The sequence below is a fragment of the Lutra lutra genome, chromosome 15 (genome assembly GCF_902655055.1).
Source record: "Lutra lutra chromosome 15, mLutLut1.2, whole genome shotgun sequence".
Taxonomy (NCBI): domain Eukaryota; kingdom Metazoa; phylum Chordata; class Mammalia; order Carnivora; family Mustelidae; genus Lutra; species Lutra lutra.
In genome coordinates this window covers 64,794,790-64,816,924 of record NC_062292.1, presented here as the reverse complement: position 1 = coordinate 64,816,924, position 22,135 = coordinate 64,794,790, and the positions used below count along the sequence as shown (strand labels likewise).

The following is a 22,135-nucleotide window of genomic DNA, read 5'->3' as shown; positions in this document are numbered from 1 at the left end:
CTGTCAAATAAATAAATAAAATCTTTTAAAAAATGCATAGGCATGTACAGGCTACAAGATATGAATTGAGTAATTTCAATTATTTCACAAATTAAGTCTTCTTTATTTTCTTCAAAACTAACGTGGCACAATGTAAACAATACAATTCGTAATAATAACTTAAATTTTAAATTTCCTTTACTTAGAACATTAAATAGGTATTTTAAAAAATCATCCCAAGTACAGAAAGGCTGCAGAATAAAGGACAAAACTTTATATTTTAGAGCATTTGATGACACTTTTTCCCTTCTTTTTTGAAGTAGGGGCCCCATATTTTCATTCCACACTTAGTCCAACAAATTACGTATCTGGCACTGCCTTAAGGGAAAGAGGCAGGGAACAGTTGGTGCCAGTGACCTGGGCTGGCAAAGTCAGTATTTGCCTCTGGTCTTCAAGGAACTAGATCCGATGGAAACCTGTTGCCTGGGGAGGTACGCGTGTTCTTGGCTGTGAAGGACTGTGCTTATTCTGGATAGAAAGTGACATTTCTTTCCTCTTACTGCTTTTCCCCAGAAATGCTCTTTGATTCTATTTGTGCGCATATGTGTGCATGTCCCTTCAAGAAAACCTCTTCTGCCACAAAAAAAGTGAAGGAAAAGGGAAGGACATTGCATGTAGAAAAGAGACATGGACAGTCCCACCGGAAGGTGCAAGCCAACCAGAGGTGAGGCTGGGACGGAACCACAGGCTGGACTGAAGGAGATGGTGAGAGTTTTAGGGAGCCCAGGCTATCTCATGGTGACAAACAAAAACCAAACTTTCTTATGTATGTTCAGTGTAGACCAGGCAACCGGCTTCCATGCAATGGCTTGGACCCAGGCCCCTTGCATTATGTGGCTCCACTTCTCAGAGTCCCTCGCTTCTTGTCACATCAATTTCATCCATTTTCTGTCGGCTAAAACCAGTCACATGGCCCCAGCAAAATGGAAAGGGAGCTGAGAAAGGTAGCTTTCCTTTTGGCCCATGTATTGGGACTCTCCAGCTCCAGCTCCAATAAGAGCTACATACACACACACACACACACACACACAGATCTATTATAAGGAATTGGCTCATGCAATTATGGACGCTGACAAGGCCCAAGGTCTGAGTCATCAGACTGGAGAACCAGGACTGCAGATGACATCTGAAGGCAGAGAAAAAATCCAAATGTCCCAGGTCAAAAGCAGTCAGGCCGAGGGAATTTTTCTGTACTTATGGGACATAAGCCTATTCACACCTTCACCTAATTGGATGAGGCCCATATACATTAGGGAAGAAAACTTGCTCCACTCAGGCTACTGATTCAAATGTTAATCTTATCCAGAAAACCCTCACAGACACACACACAGAATAATGTTGAGTCAAACATCAAAACCAGTCAAACATCTGGTCATCTCTGTGGCCCAGTCAAGTTGACACATAAAATTAACCAGGACAGCCCAAGAGGAAAATGAGAGCACATGACATGTTCTGGCTGGAGGAGGGCTGGATGGCAGGGAAGGCTGGTTTGATGCAGAGGAAAAGTGATCTGTGGTGGGACTGTTCCCTGAAGGGGAACACATCCTTGAGAGGCCCTCTCAGCTCCAGGCCCATGAAAGCCTTGGAGGAGTTGAAGACACAGCAGAAATCCCAGGTGTTCTGTCAGTGCTGGGCCTGGGATGGGGGCTCCCACCTTCCTGTAATGGAAGACCCTAGTGAGAACATTTTGTTCATTTGTTGGTTTTATTAGATCCTGTGACACAGGTAGGACTTGAAGAGTTGCTCGCAAAGGGAGGGGGCAGTGCTCGGCTCCCCAGGAAAGGCTTGGAAGGGACCCTTTTTATGTGGCAAAGCTGCATGCTCACTCCTGCTCACTCTGGAGGGGTAAGCCTAACGCCATATTCCCAGGAAACCTAAAGAGCATGCCCCTCAGAAAGGAGGCCAGAACTTGGGGGAAGGAGCTGGAACCCCAGGAGATTTGGCATGGATATGGGAGCAAGAGTCAGAGACAGCACAAGTTAACACCTCGGACACACGAACACATAGGAGCCTATGGTCCCAGGCTCTTCTCCTTTGTATTGCATTTGTTCAGGCCAATGGAGTAGACATGGTCTGACCGTTTGACATTGATGGTCACGTCGTTTATTTAAACAAGAAAACATTGCATAATGTGATAACATGTTTTGGTGGGAAGAATATAGGAGTATCGATGCAATTATGTTGGAAAATAAGTAGAAGATATAAAATAAAATATTATTGTAGTTTTTAAAAAGTTAACTTGAAAATCCTTGTAGATGTTTCAATAGCACAATTTCTATCATCCCATGTAGTCAGAGCTCCTGTCTTGAATAACAGCTTGGCTGCTGATGAAAGCAAGACCCAGCTGTCTTGAGTTAGAAGAGCTTGTCTCAGGTCCAGAGGAGGCCAGGAACAATGGGTACCATGATAATTAGCCATGTCACAGTCCAAGCTACTGCAGAGGATCTGCCTGGAAGAGCAAGAAAACTCCAAATGCTTGAGTGTCTGGACTTTCGGGAAGGTAAGACTACATCCCCTCTCCATTTTGCCACCCCACATCCCATCTATACCAAGAGGGAAAAAGACAAGGAAGGGGAAGACTGATAGGAAGGGAAGGAGAGAGAAGGAGTAAGAGGAGAGGATAGGAAAGGAAGCAGAAAATAAAAAGAAAAAGGGAATGAGTGATACGGTAGGGGAGGGAAATGAGGGATGCTTTTCTAGGACAATTTGGGTGGCTAAAAAGTGAAAAGATTGGCCTTGCCCTTCCAAAAAAATGGCCTTAGTATTTTTTTCATCCTCATTGTAGATGAGCAGTCACCCTCATTTTATAAAGGACAGGGACTGTCTCTCTTTCTTTTTCTGGATCTCAGGATGTGGTGTTGATATGAAGGTGGTCTCATGGTCAGATACCAAACTGTCACATAGGGTCTGTGGTGGCAGGACAGACTAGAAGAGGCATGGCAAGTCAGGTGGGAAGAATGAAGAAGAATGTCCAGGTTCCATTGTCCCTGTGTGGGAACAGAGTGAAGAAATCAGCACAGGTGGGAGAGTAGTCTGGGTCTAGGAAGACTGTGAAAGAGCACTGTCCCTGGGGGCCATGGTCCTTGATGACTGGCATGACAGGGAACTCAGGCAAATGAGTTATTCTGGAAGGGTGTGGATCTGTATACTCAGGGATGTCGTCCCAGGGGTGTGGAAAGTACAAGACCCAGAATGCTGGGGGTAGTAATCTAAATTTATTGAGGGCTCCTGCCAGTCCCTAGTGTCTCCAGAATTAAAGAAACTGGTTTTAACTTCAGTACCACTCACTGGAGACCTGTCGGGCACTGTTCTAGAAAGGGTATCTGTACTGTCTCATTTAGTCCTCTTAACAGCGTAAGGATTATATTTTGTCTGGTATTTAAGAAGGATACAACTTAGGGGCGCCTGGGTGGCTCAGTGGGTTAAGCCGCTGCCTTCGGCTCAGGTCATGATCTCAGGGTCCTGGGATCGAGTCCCGCATCGGGCTCTCTGCTCAGCAGGGAGCCTGCTTCCCTCTCTCTCTCTCTCTGCCTGCCTCTCCGTCTACTTGTGATCTCTCTCTGTCAAATAAATAAATAAAATCTTTAAAAAAAAAAATTAAAAAAAAAAAAAAAGAAGGATACAACTTAGAGAAGGGCATAACTTGGAGAAGCTAAGTCACTTGCTTAGCTATTAAGTGACAATCCCAGGATTAACCCCAGGTACCTGACTCTAAAACCTCTGAGCTTTTGGCCCCATCCTGGCTGTCCCACTATCAGACCTGCATAAGCTTGATAGAGAGCCGGCAGTGATGCTCAAGTGAGTGCGTCCTCCCAAGAGACAGAGAAATCTGAAACATGAAACCCAGAGTCTGTGTTTCTAAAGAGCAGAGAGTCTCTGCCTTAGGATAAGGCCCTCACCCCTGTCCCATCCTTGTTCTTGCTTGTGCTCATCTACTTGGCCCTTCTTTCCTTTGCTGATTTAGGCTGTCTGCCAGGAACCCTTCATGCACCTGCTCAACTGTGTCTGGTCTGCTCTTCCACTTGGACTTTTCCCCTGACAGCTCAGATTGTCCTACAATCACCCAGGCCCCGGATTCTAAGACCATGCATTGTTAGAGCAGGGTAGGAGTGCCAGCCACCCTTTGCAGGCGAGGATGATGAACTCCACAAAAGCCAGGTAAGCTTGCTGACAGCTGGTGGAAGAGCCCGGGGTAGAACCCAAGCCTCCCAGGTCTCACAGATGCATTTGGGATCCTCCACCTGAGCAGGGGACTGAACATCACAGATGCATTTGGGATCCTCCACCTGAGCAGGGGACTGAACAGGCTCCCCACACCCTCCTTCATTTCATCCAAAAGGAAACTAGTTGCCCGAGCCCCCCAGCCCCACCCCACCCCCAGCTCCCTCGGGAACATTCTTACCCAGTTTACAAGGTGAGGTGAAATAGACAGTGTCACTCTTGCTGCTCACGGGATTGCTGACTTGGCAGGTGTAAAACGTGGAGTAGTTATTTGGCTCAACGACGATTTCAAGCACAGAATTCTGAAGCCCTGTTGAAAAGGGCCCTGAGTCCCTATACCAGGTATAGTTTACGAGCTGGTTCGGGATCCTGCATGAGAGCTGCAGGTGACATCTATTGTTCACTTCCTGTGTCTTCTGGATTTCTATCTCAGGTTTAGGTACAGGATCTGAAGATCAGGAGGACGTTGCAAGATGAGACATGAGTTCATGCATTTATGAGGCAATTATGCTTTGAGTGTTTAGCCAACAAAACACAAAGGGAGCTAGGGAGGAGCCCTGAGTGCAGCGGAAACTGGTGCCGTGAAGAGGCCCCTACAGGAGGAGCCAGTGCGCCGCTTGGCCCCCTGGAGGTTCAGACTGGAAGGGCTACTGCTTGGGGGTGAAGCCAAAATGGATCCAGGAGGGGGAGCTGTGCACCCAGAAACAAAATGGGGTTCTGAGTCTCTGTGGGCCAGAAAAAGCAGCAGAGATCTCCTGGGGTCAGACTTGGTATCTCAACTGTCTAAGTTATGTGAGCCTCCTTCTCCAGCACCAGCCCACAGTTGGCACCGTGGCCCACCTGCCCATCGGGAGCTCTTGGGCTCATATTCAGCGAGAGTCCTGGAGTAAGAGATACTACCCTGCCCACGGCAAAGCCCTCTCCTGGATTCATGAGAAGAAGCTCATATAACCCCCAGCACACGTCAGCCGTGATGAACTGTGTCTGCTAACTTTGGTATCTCAGGATTTAGCACAATGCTTACCTGATAGGAATCGGTAATCTGATGAATCTGATGAAAGGGTGGGTGGATGGATGGATGGATGGATGGAGCAGTTATGATATACAAAGGACAAAGCAGCAGCTTTGGAGTGAAATCAGCCTAGGTCTTGGACTTGGAGTGACATTATCGAGATAAGTAACCCCTTGAATTTCCTTCTCATGGGTAAACTGACTGTACCCCATAGAACCATGTTAGTGAGATAAAGTGACACTGTCCATGGGGCACGAGCGTTCTGTGCATGTTGGAGGTCATATAGTCATTACTGCTGTCGTCTTGTCACCAGACGGAATGAAAGATAATCCCAGCATCTGCTGTTTCCTTTGCCAGGGCCACTTGTTCTGAAATCCTCCGGGCCTTTTCATGTTGCCCATGGGTAAAACACCTGCAGAATCAGTGCTGCTTTGGTGTCAAAGGATTAGATGTGCCAAGAATTGACCAGAACAGAGCTCACGTCTGGCTGCAAGTGTGTGGGGGGCAATGGGAGTTCCATCTTTCTGGCCTCTGGAACTCTAGCCCCATCTTCTATGTGAACCCCCCTGAGACTGCTGGACTTTCCCTGCATGCTTGAACTGAGCAATTTTCATACTATTTTTTGCCATTTCCTGTCGTCTAACCTCTCGCCTCATACATCTTCTGCATTTCACATGGCGAGCAGCACGCACTGGGTGGTTTGTGGTGGGGTTCATTGAGCTAGCCGGGGTGGTCTGGCTCTAAGATATCTCCTTGGAGCTATCAGAAATTCAAGGACTGTACTGAAGAATGAGATTTCTGCTAATCTCATCCTGAGGGTCATATGCCCAGGCAGGTGTGCTTACGTCACACCAGCTTATGGAATTTAAAATATCCAGAATTGTTGTGAGCTGATTGTGAAACCACTGCTAACTTGGAGTTGGCTGTGGTGGGAGTAATTACAACAGAAATTGGTAAATGAGGGGCGCCTGGGTTGCTCAGTGGGTTAAAGCCTCTGCCTTCGGCTCAGGTCATGATCCAAGGGTCCTGGGATCGAGCCCCGAATCGGGCTCTCTGCTCAGCGGGGAGCCTGCTTCTTCCTCTCTCTCTGCCTGTCTCTCTGTCTACTTGTGATCTCTGTCAAATGAATAAATAAAAAAAATCTTAAAAAAAAAAGAAATTGGTAAATGATATAAATTTGGGCTTTTCTTAACACCACTGTAAGAGACTTTGAATCTTTTCCTGTTCCCAGAACCTCCCAAATTTTCAGGCCATGTGACTTAGGGGAAGTATGTGAGAAGAGGCTTCCAGCCTTTTAGAACAGGAACCATCTAGTGGGTGGGTTATAGAAGACACTCTTCATTTACACTGTTTTGGGGAAGAAAGATTACAGATATGTTCTGAGTATTCTGTAGAGATTTTGTGTTTATATTTTTGGTAATCATCTGGTAGAAGGAAACTGGATGGTAGAATGATTTGGTTTGGGAAAAATGCCTTATTTTCATTTTTTATGTTTCATTCCCATTATCTGCTTTGATTTTCATAACACCCTAAAAGGAAGATATCATTATCTTCATAAGATGAGGTTCTTGGGTAGATATCTGTTGTGGATGCCTGCCCACCCTTCTACTTTAATTTTGTCTACCTCAACACCACAGAGGTCTCCCCAGGAACCATGTTTCTGCCTTAAATTCTGACCCTTTGGGCCATAAGTAATTCAATCAGTACACATATTTGAAACAAGTTGGCTTAATCAGTTTCTCTCTTTTAATTTCTCTTTAAATTCTGAGAATTTAAACCCAGAGTTACAAAAGTCTAGTCTCTGAGAGGTAAGTCATGTACATGGCAGTGATCCAGAGGCATAGTCCACAGATTCCTGAGGCCGGGGACTCAGGGCTGGCCCTGGTTCTCTTTCTTCCCGCTGTTCAGCCCTTCCTAACTCTTCTCAGTTCCTTGAATTGCTCTAAATAGTTCTGGTTTCTTTAATAGACTCTTTTTTCTTTTTCTTCCTTTCTTTCTTTCTCTCTTTCTTTCTTTCTTCCTTTTGCTAAATTTATTTACATCAGATTGGCTTCTTTTACTTGCCATCAAAAGAAACTTACCTAATATGGGCACAGAGATGTTAAGATCTTTCTCCAAGATCACACAGCTAGGAAGTGAGCTAGCAACCAACGTTTTTTAACCCAGGTCTGTCTGATTCCAAGTATGATATCCTAGTCCTTATTCTCCACATATTGGTTAGGCTAGAGCTGTGAGTGGAAGTTTTTGTCCTATCCATTTTGAAAAATTTAAAAAAAAAAAAAACCTTCCTTTAACAGCTCCTGCCCCATCCTGTGTCTCTTGTAACTTTTTCCTTAAGTCTGATGAAGTTTGTGTTCAGGTATATTATTAAGATGAGCTCAGAAGTGATTTGGGTTGATCACAGGAGAGCATCAAGAAAATAGGAAATCATTTCTATAGTTTTCCCTCTCTTCACATCTCAGATCACTAACATCAGAAGAACTTTTAAATGTCCTCAGGTTATCAATTTGGGCTCTGCTGGCCCAGGGTCACTCCCCAGAGGAAGTGGCTCCAGGGAAAATTAATGAAGCCTGTCCTGAGGTTTCTCTATCTTCCTCCCAGAGAGAGCCCCCATGAACCCTAGGAAACCTCCCAGTGGTCCCTCCGGGGTCCTGGAGTGGGACTCCGCAAAACTCACCGTATACCTCCAGTGGGATATGCCACTCCTTCTCTGTCCCAGACTCCGTCAACACCCTGAGGATATAGGTGTTGCTGTCCTCTTTCTGGACATTATGGATGCACAGATCATGGCTTTGACCAAGACTGACCCTGCCCTTAAACTTAGAGTTGAAGAGAATAGTCTGGTTGGACTCCCATTCTAGAATCTTCTGACTGGTGGTGTAAAACCAGGTGAGTTGTTTGTACTTAGCAGGCAAATTGGAGATTTGCAGACTCACGTTGGTGCCAGAGATGGCAGTTACCCAATGTTCTGAATGACCTGTCAACGAGAGTGAGAGCCATCTTAGAAAGGCAGAGGGGCCCAGCAGGCAAAGCTTCTGCCTGAGCTGGCGGGATGGAGAAGAGAGAAGTTTCTGCTTGGAAACAGTAAGTATGGTCTTCACCAGGGGGTCTGGCCTCTGATCAGGAATGCAGTAAAAGTTGGAGCTTGAGGGTGGGTATGGGGTAGAGTGTGTTGCTGATAATCCTTCTAGTTCTCCCCCAGAAGATAAAGAAAAAGGACACTGATGCTGGACCCAACTCTCTCCCTTGCTCTCATACCAGTAGATTTTCAAATAAAATGATGACAAGTCACATCCCCTCCTCTGGGCTTGTGTTCCCTCTTGCTTTAATTTGCTTCTCTAGCAGTAGGCAGGAAGTAGAGAAGAAACAAAGTTTAAAGTGAATGGGAACCAGAGCTATTCAGTGGCAAATTATGATAGAAACATGAAGGCATTTCATTAATGAAAGTAGTACGCTATTTTTCTGGGATTTGAAATTTTTATAGTATTTCTTAGCTTTTTTTTTTTTTAAAGATTTTATTTATTTATTTGACAGAGAGAGATCACAAGTAGACGGAGAGGCAGGCAGAGAGAGAGAGAGAGAGGGAAGCAGGCTTCCTGCTGAGCAGAGAGCCCCATGTGGGACTCGATCCCAGGACCCTGAGATCATGACCTGAGCCGAAGGCAGCGGCTTAACCCACTGAGCCACCCAGGCGCCCTATTTCTTAGCTTTTAAAACGTGTAATACATTGGGTTTCTTTTCTCATTCTAACTAAATTCACTTTTGTTCCTATTTGTGTTTGCTGTTCTTTTTTAAATTTTTATTTATTTATTATTTATTTATTTATTTCATGAGGGTGCCCAAACCTTGTTTGGTTAAGGCAAAGAAAAGAAAAGATGACAGCAAGGAAGATGCAAGATGAAAGGAGGTGTGTTGAATCTTTGTAGAGGGAGAAGAACAAAGGAGGTGGATATAATTAGGCTGAGAAAGAACAGTGGAAAGAAGCTACCTGTAGAAGAAAAAGAAATACAACCTGTATTACTCTGGCCTCCTCTACTGTCCCTCAAAACCTCAGTCATATTGTTCAACATCATGTATACATATCCAGCTGTTCACTTTCCACTAATCTGTCCTTTCCAAAAGCATTCTCTTCAACTGTTGAAAGACTGAAAATGCCTGTGTCCCCAGGGCTTTCAAGTTTCTAGTTATTAATCCTTCCCACCACCAGTCTCTGCCTTCAACAGTCTATTGAGCACCTACCCTGTGCCTAGTGCATAGGCAGACATACTCAGGCATTCCTGGTCACAGCGCTTCTGGTTGGTCCATTCCACACACTGTCTTATCTGGGACATAACCAACTCAGTGCCCATAATGGTACTTGAACAAACACTATGTGCCTGGCACTGTGAGAGGCTCTGGCATCAGCGATGCAGGTGGAGGCTTTGCCTCTCGGAGCATGCAGCCCAGCAGGACATTCTCTTCAGGATTTTAAAATCACCAGACACAGATTCTAGACTTGTTCTTATTCTGCTACTTGCTTCCATGTGAATTAATAGAAGTGATGACAATAGATAGCCCAGATCAGTGTTTTCCAACCTTGGCACTATTGATATTTTAGGGTTCTCTGTTGTGGGAGTTGTCCTTGTGCACTGCAGGAGGTTCAGCAGCATTCCTGGCCTCTGCCCACTAGAGACCAGTAGCCCTTCCCAGCTGTGACAATCAGAATGTCTCCGGATATTGCCAAATATCCCACCCCCATTCTGGGTAAGATCTACTGGCCTAAGTCATCCTTGTCAAACTCTCAAATAAGTGTCAGACATATGCTCAGGAAGATAGCACAACTCACGACTAACCCCCTCTTTATTTCTCAGTAAGAAGTGATAGCCAACCACCAGAATGATCTTTTGGGAATCAGTACACATAGGTAGTGAAGACAAGAGGAGGGAAAGCTACAACATCCTGTGCATGTCCATATCTTAGCAATCATGTCATATTGAAATGATATTTGATGTCTCCTACCTGCCTCGATCACCAGAGTATAAGCTTCCTAAAGAAAGGAATGAGTCCTTTGAATCTAATTCATTTTCCATTAAAGTGTGAGAGTTGAGAATATGTGTTCTGAAATCACACTGCCTCAGTTCAAATCCTGGCTCTACCACTTGTTAGCTATGTAAACATGAGCATGTTACCTACCCTCTCTGTCTTTCTTTTAGTTATTATCTCATAGAGTTCATAATGGTTAAATTTATGTGTCACGTTGACTGGATGCCCAGATAGCTGGTAAAACATTGTTTCTGGATGTGTCTGTGAGGGTGTTACTAGAAGAGATTAGCATTTGAATAGGTAAACTGAGTAAAAATGATCTCCCTTACCAATGCGATGGGCACCATAATCCATTGAGGGCCCAAAAAGAACAAAAAAGCAGAGAAAGGGCTAATTTACTTTTTGCTTGATCTGGGACATCCATCTTCTCCTACCCTTGGACTTTAGTGTTCCTGGTTCTTGGGCCTTGGACTTGGACAAGGACTTACACCATTGGGTCTCCTGGTTCTTGGGCCTGCAGATTTGGACTGGAGCTCTACCAGTAGCTTCCCTGTGCCACCAGCCTGTAGATGACAGGTTGTGAGACTTCTCCACACAAAGAAGTACACAGTATGGGTTATGCTTCCATAATTACATGAAACAATCCCTCATAATAAACCTCTTTCTATGTATTTTTATATATATGTATACATACATATATATATAATAAACCTCTTTCTATATATTTATATATAGATATATATATTCTGTTTCTCTGAAAAAGTCTAATACAGAGTTTCATTAATAAAATGCTTAGAATATAACAATACAAATAATCAACTAATAAAAGTAAAGTACTTAGAATAATACTTGGAAGAATAATAGGCATTCAATAAATTTCATGTATTTTTTATTATTATTACCTGCATTGTTTTTTGTATCCATAACACCCAGTACTATGCCTAAGTTACCAAGATGTTTAACAATTACCTGTTGAACTTATTTTATTATACCAAAACAGTGGTAAAACAAGGACTAGACTAATGATATATATTTTTTTAGAAATGGATGTTCATATGTGAATCTGAAAGATTGAAGAATGTGAAAGAAGGGGCCTAAAATTAAAAAAAAAAAAAGTAGCAGCTCCTGAATCAGCTTTCACTTGTAGCCTAATGGTCTAAAAATAAAGGATGTTGGTATGCACAAGAGATAACACAAAACCAGGTCACTGATGTAGGACATGTGATGAAAAGAGGTCCCAGTACCTCCATCAGAACAGTCAACTTCCCTGAAGCTTCCTTGGGGAAGGGGAAAGAAGGATGCATCTAATGAGAAAGAATGAAGAATACACAGCACATAGACTCAAGTTATGATCCAGGTCCAGTTATATCTTCCATCCTTTCTCCTTGTGAGAATGGAATCTGCTTTATAAGGACAAAAAACTGCTTTATAAGGACAAAGAGATTATATTTGGCAAGGGTATTCCCAAGACGATCAAAAGAACTTCAAAATTTAGGGGCGCCTGGGTGGCTCAGTGGGTTAAGCCGCTGCCTTCGGCTCAGGTCATGATCTCAGGGTCCTGGGATCGAGCCCCGCATCCGGCTCTCTGCTCAGCAGGGAGCCTGCTTCCTCCTCTCTCTCTGCCTGCCTCTCTGCCTGCTTGTGCTCTCTCTCTGTCAAATAAATAAATAAAAAATCTTTAAAAAAAAAAAAAAAGAACTTCAAAATTTAGTGTAAGGGGCAGGGAGAAGCTATAGCAGACACACAGTCACTAATTTTGTAAGCTTCTCAAAGCCAAAGACGGTATCTTGCTCAATTTTGAATCCCCACCATACTCAGTTGACATTAAGAGTTTAGTAGACAATGGGTGAATGGATGACAGTGACAAAATGTATATATGTAAGTGCTCCCAGTCTTCTTTTCATAACCTCCTGCTAGTCAAAAACATTTTTCATATTTTTACTTTCCACTCAGCTTTTCCCTCTTGTTTACTTCTTAAGACCCATTTGGACTGATGAGGCAGGGAGGAAAGGAAAAGATAAGCAAATACCAAGGTCACTCAAGCTGGTTTAGGAAATAGGGGTGTTAGCACATTGGGGCTCAAAACTGTAAGACTGGGGTGCCTGGGTGGCTCAGTGGGTTAAGCCGCTGCCTTCGGCTCAGGTCATGATCTCAGGGTCCTGGGATCGAGTCCCGCATCGGGCTCTCTGCTCAGCAGGGAGCCTGCTTCCCTCTCTCTCTCTCTCTGCCTGCCTCTCCGTCTACTTGTGATCTCTCTCTGTCAGATAAATAAATTAAAAAAAAAAATCTTAAAAAAAAAACAAAAAAACTGTAAGACTGTCTGGGCAGCAGATGGATGGGACGGTTTGAGAAGACTAGAGAGGACAGGAAAGATGAGTGTAGGACGTGTTGCTGTAGTTTATTAATTGGATTTCCTTTAACATCTTTTGAGAGACTATAAATAGAAATCTGAGTTACTATTTAGTTACTTAGAACCAATAAACTGTGTTTCTTAGATATGAAAATGTGCCCAAACTGGGCCAATGGGGCCCTGTCTAATGGCTGGATCCTGATAATAATAAATGAATAAAATCAATAATGAATGAATAAAAGATGACTATTAAGACAAAGAAAGCCGAGGAGCAGTGGAAGAGGTGCCCAGGAATTCTCAAAAAAACCCCAATAACATAGAAATGTGTTGAATAGGGCATTCAAGTTTTCAGATATCAAAAGTCAATGCAAAGCAGCTAAAAGAAACCTTAAAATATTAATCCAACAGCCTCAGAAGGGCTGAGATCATGCATGAAAACAGAAAATGGAAGAGTGAATTTTTTTTTGAAATATCTAATGAAAGGGTAGCCTGGAAAAGTAATAAAAACATGAAGATAGAAGCAATAGAAAGAATGCTCGACTGACCATTTAAAAAGGGGTAACAGTTTCTGAAAGAATTCTACAATTCATTCACAAGTTAAAGAAATATGGATTAATTTTACAAGTATAGATTGCAAAATTAATGCGGAAATGAAGTACTATAATTTGGGGTATCAAGATGGTGGTTTAGTCTGCTAATTGTCTACTAAATTCAGATAAATTGATATCTATATTTATGGTTTTTTTTTTTCATTTTTAAAGTAAATTGACAAAATTTTGATTCGCCTTCCTAACAATTGCATATGTTCAAAGGTAGGAGAAGTAACTGTAAAGAAAGTTAATTCTAACAGGAAGAAGTATTTGGTTATGCATCTGGATGCTAAGGATACAGTAACTGTGTTTATGTGCAGTTTACAATAGAAAAATGAAGCAGCTCTTTCCTGTGCCTAGCCTTGCTTCCTGTCCGTAGAAAACCAAAACTAAAATGGCGAAGGAAGGAAACAGAACAAAGAAAGTGATCATTTCATACCAAAGGGTCTACCCAGCAAAGCGAAAGAGATCCTAAAGAAGTTCTCATCACTTTAAAATCAAGTCACATGGCTTCTAATAGAATTATTAAGGAAGAAAAGACATGAGTTTTAAAGATACTAATATGGAGTTACCAAGAGCTCTCTGATGGGATCAACCATTTATCTAACTTGTACAACCTTTTAAGGAAGTAATATTTAAAACTGAAGTATAATTGACATACAACATTATATTAGTTTTAGGTGTACACCACAATAATTCAACATTTGTGTATATTGTAAAATGGTCACCACAATAAGTCTAGTTTGATGACTCTCTGTAGTGTTATGCTTAGATTCCCTTCTCATTATCTTTTGTGGACCTATTATAGATTTTTGCTTTGTGTTTAACCTGGTTAACCATGAGGCTCACGTATGACAGGCTATATATATAACAGTCTACTTTAAGTGCAAGTTAAGTTTGATTGCTTTCTAAGACCCTGCATTTTTACTCCCCTCTACCACATTTTATGTTGTTAATGTCACATTTTACATCTTTTTATTTTGTGTATCCCTTAACTAATTATTGCAGTTATATTTTTTACTACTTTTCTCTTTTAACCTTCATACTAACTTTATAAGTGATTATTCTGCTAACTTTACTATATATTTACCTTTACCAGTGGGACTTTTACTTTCATACATTTTCTTCGCATTAAAGAAATCCCTTTCACATTTCTTTTAAGGATGGTTTAGTGGAGGTGCACTCTTTTAGCTTTTGCTTGTTGGAAAAGTATATCTCTCCTTCAATTCTGAATGGTTATCTTGCCAGGTAGTAAGATACCTTCCTGGTTGGAAGTTTCTTACTTTCAACACTTTGATTATATTATGCCACTCCCTCCTGGCAAAGTTTCCACTAAGAAATCTGCTGATAGCCTTGTGGGTGTTCCCTTGTATGTAACTAGTTTTTTTTCTTGCTGTATTTAGGATTCTCTTGTTACCTTTAACTTTTGACATTTTAATGTCTTGTTGTGAGTCTTTCTGTGTTTATCTTATCTGGAAATCTCCGAATTCCTGGGTCTGATGTCTGTTTCCTTCCCCAGGTTAGAAAGTTTTCAGTCATTATTTCTTCAAATAAGTGTTCTTCTCTTTTCTCTCTCTCTTCTACTGGGAGCCTTACAATGCAAATATTATTCCACTTGATGTTGTTCCATGAGTCCTTAAGCTATCTTCACTTTTTAAAGTTCTTTTTTTCTTTTTGCTGCTCTGCTTATGTGAGTTCCACTGCCCTGTTTTCCAGTTCACCAATTATTTGTTCTGTATCATCTAGTCTGCTACTGAACATCTCTAGTGCATTTTTTAGTTCAATTGTCACATTCTTCAGCTCTGTGACTTCTGTGTTGGGTACTTCCTCATATTTCTCTTTGTTGAAGTTCTCACTGTGTTCATCCGCTTTTTTTCCTGAGTTCAGTGAGCATCTTTATGACCATTTCTCGAACACTTTCTTTATCAGGTTACTTATCTCCATTTTAGTAAGGTTTTTGTTGTTGTTGTTGTTGTTGTTGTTGTTGTTGTTTTGCCCCTGGGATTTTGTCTTGTTCTTTCCTTTGGAATATATTCCCCTGTTTCCTCATTTTGCTTTATTCTCTGTGTTTTTTCTATGTGTCAGGCAAAACAACTACCTCTCCTGGTATTGAAATGGTGGCCTCTGTAGGTAATGAATCTCATTATTTAACTGTGGTTAAACTGATTGTCTCTTGCACTCTCTCTGATTACTTCAGACCCATGGAACCCAGAAACACAATCCCCCTGAATCACCAAAGAGGGTGTTCAAGGGGCATTCCTTGTGTGAGCTGTGTGTGTGCTTGCTGGTTTGGAGGGACTATGGGGTGAGAAGGGAACAAAACACCAGCCCACTGAGGAGGCAGCATGGTAGGGTAGAGCTGCATCAGCAGCACAACAGAGCAGGTGCTAGCAGTTTAGAGTGAGAGTGCAAAAATGGCAGCTAACAGCCCTAGCAAGCTAGAGATAGAACATAAAAATGACACCCACTGGCACCTCCATTCCTGGATAGAGCCCCAAGAGGATTTGTCTTTGTGGGGGACCCTTTAAGATCAGCAAATTAATCTCCTTCACATATGATATAGGCTCCTTTCAAATGGTGCTTTTGTGTGGATTTGTAGAATGAATGAATCTGCATGTGAGCCCTTCCAGAGTGGAATCTCCATTCCCTACAGTCCTATGGTTCTCCTGGGTATAAGCCCCACTGGTTTTCAAAGTTCAGTATTTGGGGTAAGTCTTGTCTCTCCAGTGCAGGTCCCAAGTTGGAGTTCCTGATATAGGGCAAAAAACCCTTGTTCCTTCAGAAAGAAGCTCTATATTTGTGGGAACCCTTTCCAATGGTGGGTTGCCATGCCTAGGGTGGGATTTTGGTGATACTTCCTCTCCTAACCATCTTGATGTGGCCCTTTTATCCTTTGTTCTAGAATAGCTGTTCAGCTAGTTCTCAGGTTCTTTTCAGAAAGAATTATACTGTGTGTAGTCATTGATTTGTGTCCATGGAAGGTGATGAGTTCAAGATCTTACTACGTTACCATCTTGAACTGCTTCCTACCTTAAGGAAGTAATTTGGCAATAGAGATCAGGACCCCGGGTTTTGTTATGGGTGACAAGAGTACTATTTCCTAAGATGGGAAAACTAATGAGTTTACTAGGCCAGACTGCAATGGGTCAAGAACTCAATTGAAGCTGAGAGAGCAGAGAGAACAAAAGTAAACTATTGTAAGACATTTCAGTGTGAATGGAAAGGAAACTAGCAGGGCATTGTGTAGAGGGACATGGAAGGTAAAAAGAGGTTTTTTGTTTTATTTTTTAGTTTTATTTAAGAAGGAAAAGATAAGCTTTGATAGGTCAAGAGATGGAGCCAGTGGAGAAGGAAACATGGAAGAGAAAGAAGGTGACCAGTGGCATTGGGCTAGAAGGGGTTTAGAGAAGAGTTAATGGCTCAGGTCTTGCCTGGAAGGGGAGATACTTTATCCTTTGAGGGAAAAGAGAAGGAGGAAAAGACAGTTGGGGATGTAGAGAGTCTGTAGTTTAGAAGTGGTAGGCAACAAGTTGAGAGGTTCTCTGCTTAATGATCTCCAGTCCCCATTTTTTTAGTGAAATAGGAGGCAAATTCTTTGCTGAGATCCCAGCCTAACAGAAACAACGATTCACAACTTCCTTCTTCCCTCCCTTTTCCCTTCCTTCTATCTATGCATCCATCCATACACATATACACATGTACATCAATTTATTCATTTATTCACTATTCTAATAAATGTAGAATAAGCACTTACTATGGACTAGGCCTCTGTGGTAGGCACCATGCATAGAATGAAAGATACATAGCTCCTTATCTTAAGGAGCTTCCATTCTTGTGGATACAGACAATTAACCACTATTGGTGATTAAGTATTAGGATAAGGAAAATATGGAATACAAAGGGAGCATATCACTTGAATTTAGGGGTCAGGAGTGGCTTCCATAGATAGTGTGAGTGGGAATTAGTATAAGTAGAAATTAGCCAGGTAAAGGTGAGGACTGAGAGTAATCAATGTTCCATCTAGAAGAGAAGAAAAGTATCAAGTGCTCAGAGACCACAAAAGCAAGGTCCACTTAAGGAAGCAGAAGTAGTGCATTTGATTAGAACACCAAATGGGGGAAGGTAGTGTAAGGCCTATTTAGCCAGAGTGGCCCCACCTCGGTTGAACAGCCATTTTGTTGTTTATGCAGTAAAACTTAAATTGACCCTGCCCTCCCCCCTCCAGGGGAACTTACTTAAAAGCAAGTCCGGGAAACCAGTCCCAGGTAACAAAGCCCAAATACAAGGGTGGGTCAGGTCAGGTGGAGATAACGGCCCAAATGCAGGGATGAGTCGAGTCAGGTGGAGACATCCAATCAGTATAGTACGCATACTGTCTCCCTAGCTACCAAGGAGTGTGGGCCCCACCTTTTGGGTGCCTTGTGGGTGCCAATTCTGACTAAGGTGATAGGCTAGTTCAAATAGCTACTATGGGGTGAATTGTAGTTCAATTGGCCACCCGTTTGTGACCTAGCATGACTGTTCAGCTTTCTCTGTGTATTGCTATGTCTTTGGCCACCTGTGTGTGGCCAGGCTCAACCGCATGGCCTTTGCTCTATAAAAGTTGGTCTGTGAGGCAGGGAGGGGTCGCCTCTCTGTAAGGGGCGGCCCGGACCAGTCTGTTTGACCGTCAGTTTGATTCTTGATGCTTGGCGCAAAATAAAGCTTTACTTGACCTTCGCTTTGTATCAGTCTTGCACCTTTGACCATAGACCCATTATTGGGGGACCCAACAGTAGGAAGTGACCACATTATCTAGTGCAGGCTTATGCCCAGTGTCTGCTGTAATTCTTGTTCATTATGATGACCACTGATGAGTTTTTAAAAGAAGAGTAAAATAAACAGATCACCATTTTAGAAAATTTATACCAATGGCAGTATGGTAAATACTAGACAGAGAGAATAACTGAGTTTTTTAAAAAAAAAAAAAAAGAGCTTTTAAGCAGGATAGGAAACTATTATAGTAATTGGATGAGAGAAAATAATGTCTTGATTTAGGACAGACGGTTTGATCTGCCAGCAGAAGTGGGTGGAATTGGATATATTTGAGAGACTTTTTGAAGGTATAATTAACAGGACTTACTCACTGGAAATGACAGGCAAGTAAACAGAAGGAGGTAAGGATGGCTTCCAGAATTCTGGCTTCAGTAATTGGACACAGAGATGTCATTTGTTGAGAAAGCAAACAGCAGAGGAATAGCAGATTATAAAAATGTTTTAAGTCAGCAAATTTTTGATACTCTTTCCATCAAGAGGTGGTATCTCCATCCTCTCTCCTTGGTGATGGCCTCAATGAGTGGGAGACAGCAGAAGTATGACTCACACAGTGAGGTTAGAAAAGACCATGTGGTGTCTGCCTACTTCTGTCAGGATACTCACCCTAGGAGGTTTGGCTACCATATAAGAAGATCAGACAAACGGTTATTGTAGTTTTACTCAGCCTAGGCACCAACCATGTGACTGAAGAAACCTCAGAGATGACCTCACGCCCCACCATGATCTGGCCACACACACAGGAGATACTGAGCATAGTCTGCCCCCTCATTCATGCTCAAAATAAGTGATTATTAATTTAAGCTGCAGAGATGTGATGGCTTATTTCACAGCAATAGATAGCCAGAACAAAGATGATGAATCAGATTTGGGGCATATGTTTGGAGAATCTGGAGATGTTTTAAAAGTAATTAAAAATTCAGATCTGAGGGTAATGAGAGAACTTTGGGCTCTGAAGTTTACTTATGTCCTTCCCAGGCTCTTATTTGTCTCAGATTATGTGTGTCACATTTTCAAAACACATTCTTTATTTGATTTGATCCTAATATAACCTCTTGAAGAAACAGGAATCATAAAGGGCTCCTGGGTGGCTCAGTCATTAAGTGTCTGCCTTTGACTCAGGTCATGATCTCAGGGTCCTGAGATCAAGCCCCAAGTCAGGCTTTTGGGGGAAGCCTGCTTCTCCCTCTCCCACTCCCCCTGCTTGCATTCTCTCTCTCGCTATATCTCTCTGTCAAATAAATAAATAAAATCTTAAAAAAAAAAAAAAAGGAAAGAAATGGCAAGTATATTATTATACCCATTATAGAGTTGAGAAAGCAGAGGCCCAGGAAGCATTTATGATTTATAGAAAATCCCATAGCCTGGAACCCAGACAAAACAAAGGTCTTCTGACGCAGTACATGCTTCTTCCACTGCACTCTGCTAAGTGCTATGAGCAGGAGAAGATGCCCAGTAGTGGAGGGAACCTAAAATCAGAGTGCTGAGAGACTAAAGCCTGAGGAGGGATGAAAGAGGAGATTTAAAAATGCTTCTCAGATTTTTCCACAAAAGCATCCTTTACCAGGGAGGAGAGTACCACTATGACCCCAGGAAGATCTAAACATAGAGACCGAAAGAAAGTTCTTTGAAGTCATTCATTCATATATTCAATAATTATTTATTGAGCCCAGCCTAAGTTCCAGGCATTCTGCTAAGTTTAGCACTGTACATGGTCTCTGTCCTCATGTCTTCTCAAGGAGACACTCGAACAAGCAATTCACCATCATAATCTGGAGGCTTACAGGAGGAAGTCTCATAAAAATGGAAGCCTACAGAAGGGGCAGAAGGAGAGGATGGTGCAGTGAATCCTGGGCAGAAGGAAAAACCTAGCCGTAACAGAGAAAGCACCTCCTTCAAGGCAAACAGCAATTAATAGGGGGGAAGTCATAAACTGGGGATAAGATGACCATCTGTGGGCATAATCTATGCATGAAGAGATTTAGACACATTGCCCTTGTGTCTAGAGAAAGTCCTGAAATACTCCAGTTCTCTTAGCAGCACTATTTTCCCCAACAATTGGATTAATATTTCACATCAGCCCCCACTCGCAAGGCCATATCCGTGTTCTGAGTTGAGTCAGTGCCACGGAGCCCACACAGCTAGGAATGTCCTGAAGACATCGTGTGTCTAGATGTACACAGTCATCAACCAGACCCAAAGTACTGTCACCCGGAGAGTTCCTACAGCAGTGGTCAACAGGACATGACTGAGCATGACTGTCTCCTCTTCCCAAAAGTTACACCGTAATTTTATGATGCTGTGTTGGTTCCCCGTGCTTGTTCATTTTTACTCTTTTTTTTTTCTCCCCATAGTGGTGAGCACTAAAGCCTTTGACATGAAAAAGACCTGAGTATCTCTTAAAGGGAGTAGTGAGAAAGGCAATAGCTTAACTCCCACTTCTCAGCTGACCTGAAAAAAAAAAGGTACTGGAAGGTGAACAGCTGTAACAAAACGGAGAGCTAACTCAGTCCCTGGGTACATGAGGGGGACCAGGACAGCCCATGGCAGAGGAATGACCCTCAACTCCTAACAACTAGATGCTGAGAGCTCCTTTGATACTGAGGTGCCTCAGGCTTCTGCTCAGATCCTCATTCAGAGACTCTAGAGAAAGCAATCCTCTCCAAGTTTTCTTTCCTACAATTTAGGTGTCTCTTTGGGATCACAACAACATCATTTACCTTTGTTCAGGACATAATCCCTTGCATCGACAGAGGTCTGAAGAATGCATCAGGGAGCACAGTGTACCGAGCAGAGCAGAAAATGTGGCAGCCATCAATGGGCAGCTTCCTCTTATTCAAAATGCAAAACAAAATGAAACATCTTCCCGAACCACAAAGCATGGAACAAAAGTTGAGGGGCCTCCTTCCCCATCTCCCTGAGGTCCTGTTTTTTGTCATGATCCCTTGGGGAAAGAGAGAGGCTGATTTTCCAAGGCTCAGAAAGTTTCCCCAACTGGCCACAGCCCTCCTACCAGCACAGAAATATCTGCTGTCTGGAGACCACACTCCCCTTTGAGGACTAAGCCCCACCCCATAGCCCCTTTCCCACCTCACCCGAGCCTTCAATGCACAATCACATGCACACAACTTGTGTGAAGTACCTTGAGTGCTGGTTGGCAAGACCAAATGAAACAGCAGTAGAAGTTCCAGAGCCAGACACGGCTTCAACCTTTGGGAGCACATGTTACTTCCCAGGAACGCTGGAGACAGGTGGGAATCAGGCTAAGAAGAGACCAAGGGCTCCAGAGCCATTGAAGTCACAGTCCAAGGTGAGAGGAAAACTTACTGATCTTTTTGATGCTCAGCAACTCATGGGTGGAGCCTGGCGACAGAAAACAGGAAGGCCCCATATCTCAGAGCAGTACGGAAGCAATGAAATTAACTATTTTGTTTGAATGTGCAGTCGGTTCTGTTTTCTGGAGAGAGGATCCGTAGCTTCTGTTGGATTCTTGGAAGGGTCAGTGCTCAGAAAAGATTGAAGTCCAAAAAAGAAAACAGGAGAAAAGATTACAGTCCCCCCGGTAGAGAATATCTAATTTTGGTTTCCCAGGCAGGAGTCACCCTGATTAATGCAGAAATTAAAATTGGAAGGTACCCACCAAGTCTGCAGGGGATTTCTGGCCTGAGCCAACCCCAAATCATCAGAGGAATAGGTCATATACAAGTGTCATTCAGGGCAGAAAATCTAGGAAATCAAATCTCCCATGCCCTAAGCCCCACCCTCGGGCTCCTCCTCCTTCATCATAAAGTCACTGCTTGGACCCTTACACTGGCCGAGCTACTGAACATTAATAGAAAAAGCAAGATTACTTGGCCCAGAAGAATGAATTTCCCAGCCTTGTGGTCTAAGAAATTTCAGGCCCATCCCTCTTGAATCTAAATGAATTATTTGCCCACCTAGGCCAGTTTGGGGACCCATAAGGCAAGACACAGTCCCTAATACAGCATATTCATAGCTGTTTTTGAATTGGAGACATTTCTGATTTGACATAGAGGAGCCCAGTAAAAACACTGCTCTCTTCAACCTCTGAACTCCTGTCATAGTAGA

The 22,135-nt window shown here is 42.8% G+C and overlaps 1 protein-coding gene across 4 annotated transcripts; it reads right to left on the bottom strand.

Annotated features, from left to right (window-relative positions):
- Window positions 1-912: 912 nt before the first annotated feature.
- On the bottom strand, window positions 913-21,704 carry CD48 (CD48 molecule). Of its 4 annotated transcripts, XM_047703996.1 has the most exons (5): window positions 21,189-21,692; window positions 7,950-8,249; window positions 4,442-4,708; window positions 2,385-2,488; window positions 913-2,352 (listed from the first exon to the last, which is right to left on the bottom strand). In XM_047703996.1, the coding sequence occupies exons 1-4, from the start codon at window positions 21,268-21,270 to the stop codon at window positions 2,409-2,411; spliced, it is 729 nt and encodes a 242-aa protein (XP_047559952.1). In that variant the 5' UTR covers window positions 21,271-21,692; the 3' UTR covers window positions 913-2,352; window positions 2,385-2,408. The 4 variants fall into 4 exon arrangements, with proteins under 4 accessions (XP_047559952.1, XP_047559953.1, XP_047559951.1 ...); XM_047703997.1 differs by having other exon boundaries at window positions 913-2,488; window positions 21,374-21,697; XM_047703995.1 differs by having other exon boundaries at window positions 913-2,488; window positions 21,189-21,691.
- Window positions 21,705-22,135: the final 431 nt, after the last annotated feature.